The 2,020-nt window shown below is 49.0% G+C and overlaps 1 protein-coding gene across 1 annotated transcript in view; it reads right to left on the bottom strand.

Annotated features, from left to right (window-relative positions):
* The window catches only part of MSH2 (mutS homolog 2), a 56,998-nt gene extending 56,665 nt beyond the window's left edge, over positions 1-333 (bottom strand). The window contains exon 1 of the mRNA XM_005864805.2: positions 7-333. Within this exon, the coding sequence (XP_005864867.1) occupies positions 7-217 (211 nt within the window). The 5' untranslated portion in view covers positions 218-333. The remainder of the gene's footprint in view (positions 1-6) is intronic.
* Between the last annotated feature and the right edge of the window lie 1,687 nt (positions 334-2,020).

Raw genomic sequence — 2,020 nt, 5'->3', positions numbered from 1 at the left:
CCTCACCTGCCGGCCCGATGTACTTGACCACCCCCTGCGTCTTGAACACCTCCCGGGCGGCCAGCAGCGCATCCTCCCGGTGCGCCGTGTAGAAGTCGCCCCGGTCGAAGAGGCGCACCGTGGTGCTCGGCTTCTCCGGCATGCCCTGGAAGAAGCGCACGAACGCATACTCGGCCACGCTCTCCAGCTGCAGCGTCTCCCTCGGCTGCACCGCCATTGCCGAACCTCTCCACAGCCCGGCGGAGGAACTGCGCGACCCCGCACCCACCAAGCCGTTTCCCGCCTCCCCTCCCTCGCCCCCCGGGCAGCGTCCGGCCTCTGCAGCCCGACCAATCAGCATCCGGCGCTGCGTTTCGGTGGGTGGGAGTCCGCTGCCGCAGCCAATCACAAACGGACGCGGCCCAGCTTCCCGCGCACGCAGGTGACTGCCTACTGCGCCTGCGTGAGCCTAGGTCGTGTGCGGACAGGGCAGGCGCTCATCCTGAAGATAATATTCTCCCCGGTTTTTTCGACTCAAGGGGCTGGGGTCCCGGTGGATGGACAGCAGCCAGGGAGAGCGATTAGGTGGGACGTACTGGCAGGTTTTGCGTTTTTTTTTACGTACCCGGAAGCATGGAAGTGGAATCAGAAAGAAACTTGAATACAAGGAAAAACTGGTCTTCTCCATTCCCAGTAGTTTTTTAAACTTGCTCCCTTCTCCCCCAACTGCCTCCCTTTTCCTTTTTAAGTAAACTGCCAACATCAAGATGACAAATCTAAAGCCCTGGCCAGATAGGTAGCTCAGTAGTTTAGAGCGTCCTCCCCATACGCCAAGGTTGAGGGTTTGACCCCTAGGGTCCCGGCACCTACAAGAAGCAACCAATGAATGCATAACTTAAGTGGAACAACAAAAATGGATGTTTCTTCCTCCCGTACTTTCTCTAAAGTCAATAAATAATAAGATTACAGGTTTATTCTCCACAACCTCCTTATTGCTTCATACTAGCCATTTAGTTCACTCCTTGGTTGATTCATTAATTTGAAAATGTTTATATACCAGACTCTTCTAGGATCTAAAGATTACTAGTAAAATAAACAGTGCCTTTGTGCTTAATTCTAGTGAATGGCTTTAGATAATACAGTAAGTAAACTAAATGTTAGAAGATAAGCGTTTAGTTAAAAAAAAAAAAAACGATGGGGAAGTGGGGTTGAAATTTTTTTAAATGTTGATCAAAGACCTGAATGAGGCCCTGTCCTGCACAGTTACCTGCCTTAGAAAAGTATTACACTTTCCTGTTTGGCTTCCCTTCTGCCAAGAAAGCCTAGGAAGCTGCCCCAAACCCTGATTCAGCAAATAGAATGACCAGTAGGGTGGCGGGGGTTTTCAAACGAATTCCCAGGTCCCACCCACATACAATGGGTTGGAATTTCTGAATGTGGGTGGGGTCTTGGGATCTCTTAAAAAGCTCCCTAGGAATGCCTGATTATCAACTCAGTTAAAAAACCATTGACCCACATGTTAAAATTAAAATACCTTTCGAGGCAGGAAGCCGACAAAATTTGCATCATTTGACTACTCAGCAATGCTACTTCCCGCCACTATCCCTCCCCTCACCCAAACTCTATGATCTAGGGCAGTGGTCGGCAAACTCATTAGTCAATAGAGCCAAATATCAACAGTACAACGATTGAAATGTCTTTTGAGAGCCAAATTTTTTAAACTTAAACTATATAGATAGGTACATTGTTATTAACTTAATTAGGGTACTCCTAAGGTTTAGGAAGAGCCACACTCAAGGGGCCAAAGAGCCGCATGTGGCTCGCGAGCCGCAGTTTGCCGACCACGGATCTAGGGCAATAAAATTCCCCTTCCCTCTCAACACTTGTGACTCCAACACAAACTTGTCCCTCTGCTGTCAACCATGTCAGAAGCTGCAGTTTCAGAGAGAGGAAGACTAAAAAGGGTCCTTGGAGTTGGGTATTAAGAAATATATATTTTTTCCCAGCCAGTGTTGCCCAGTGGTTGAGCGTCCACCTAGTA

The sequence above is a fragment of the Myotis brandtii genome, unplaced genomic scaffold, assembly GCF_000412655.1.
Source record: "Myotis brandtii unplaced genomic scaffold, ASM41265v1 scaffold191, whole genome shotgun sequence".
Taxonomy (NCBI): Eukaryota; Metazoa; Chordata; class Mammalia; order Chiroptera; family Vespertilionidae; genus Myotis; species Myotis brandtii.
The sequence above is the reverse complement of the archived record's forward strand: the minus strand, read 5'-3'. Positions and strand labels throughout refer to the sequence as shown.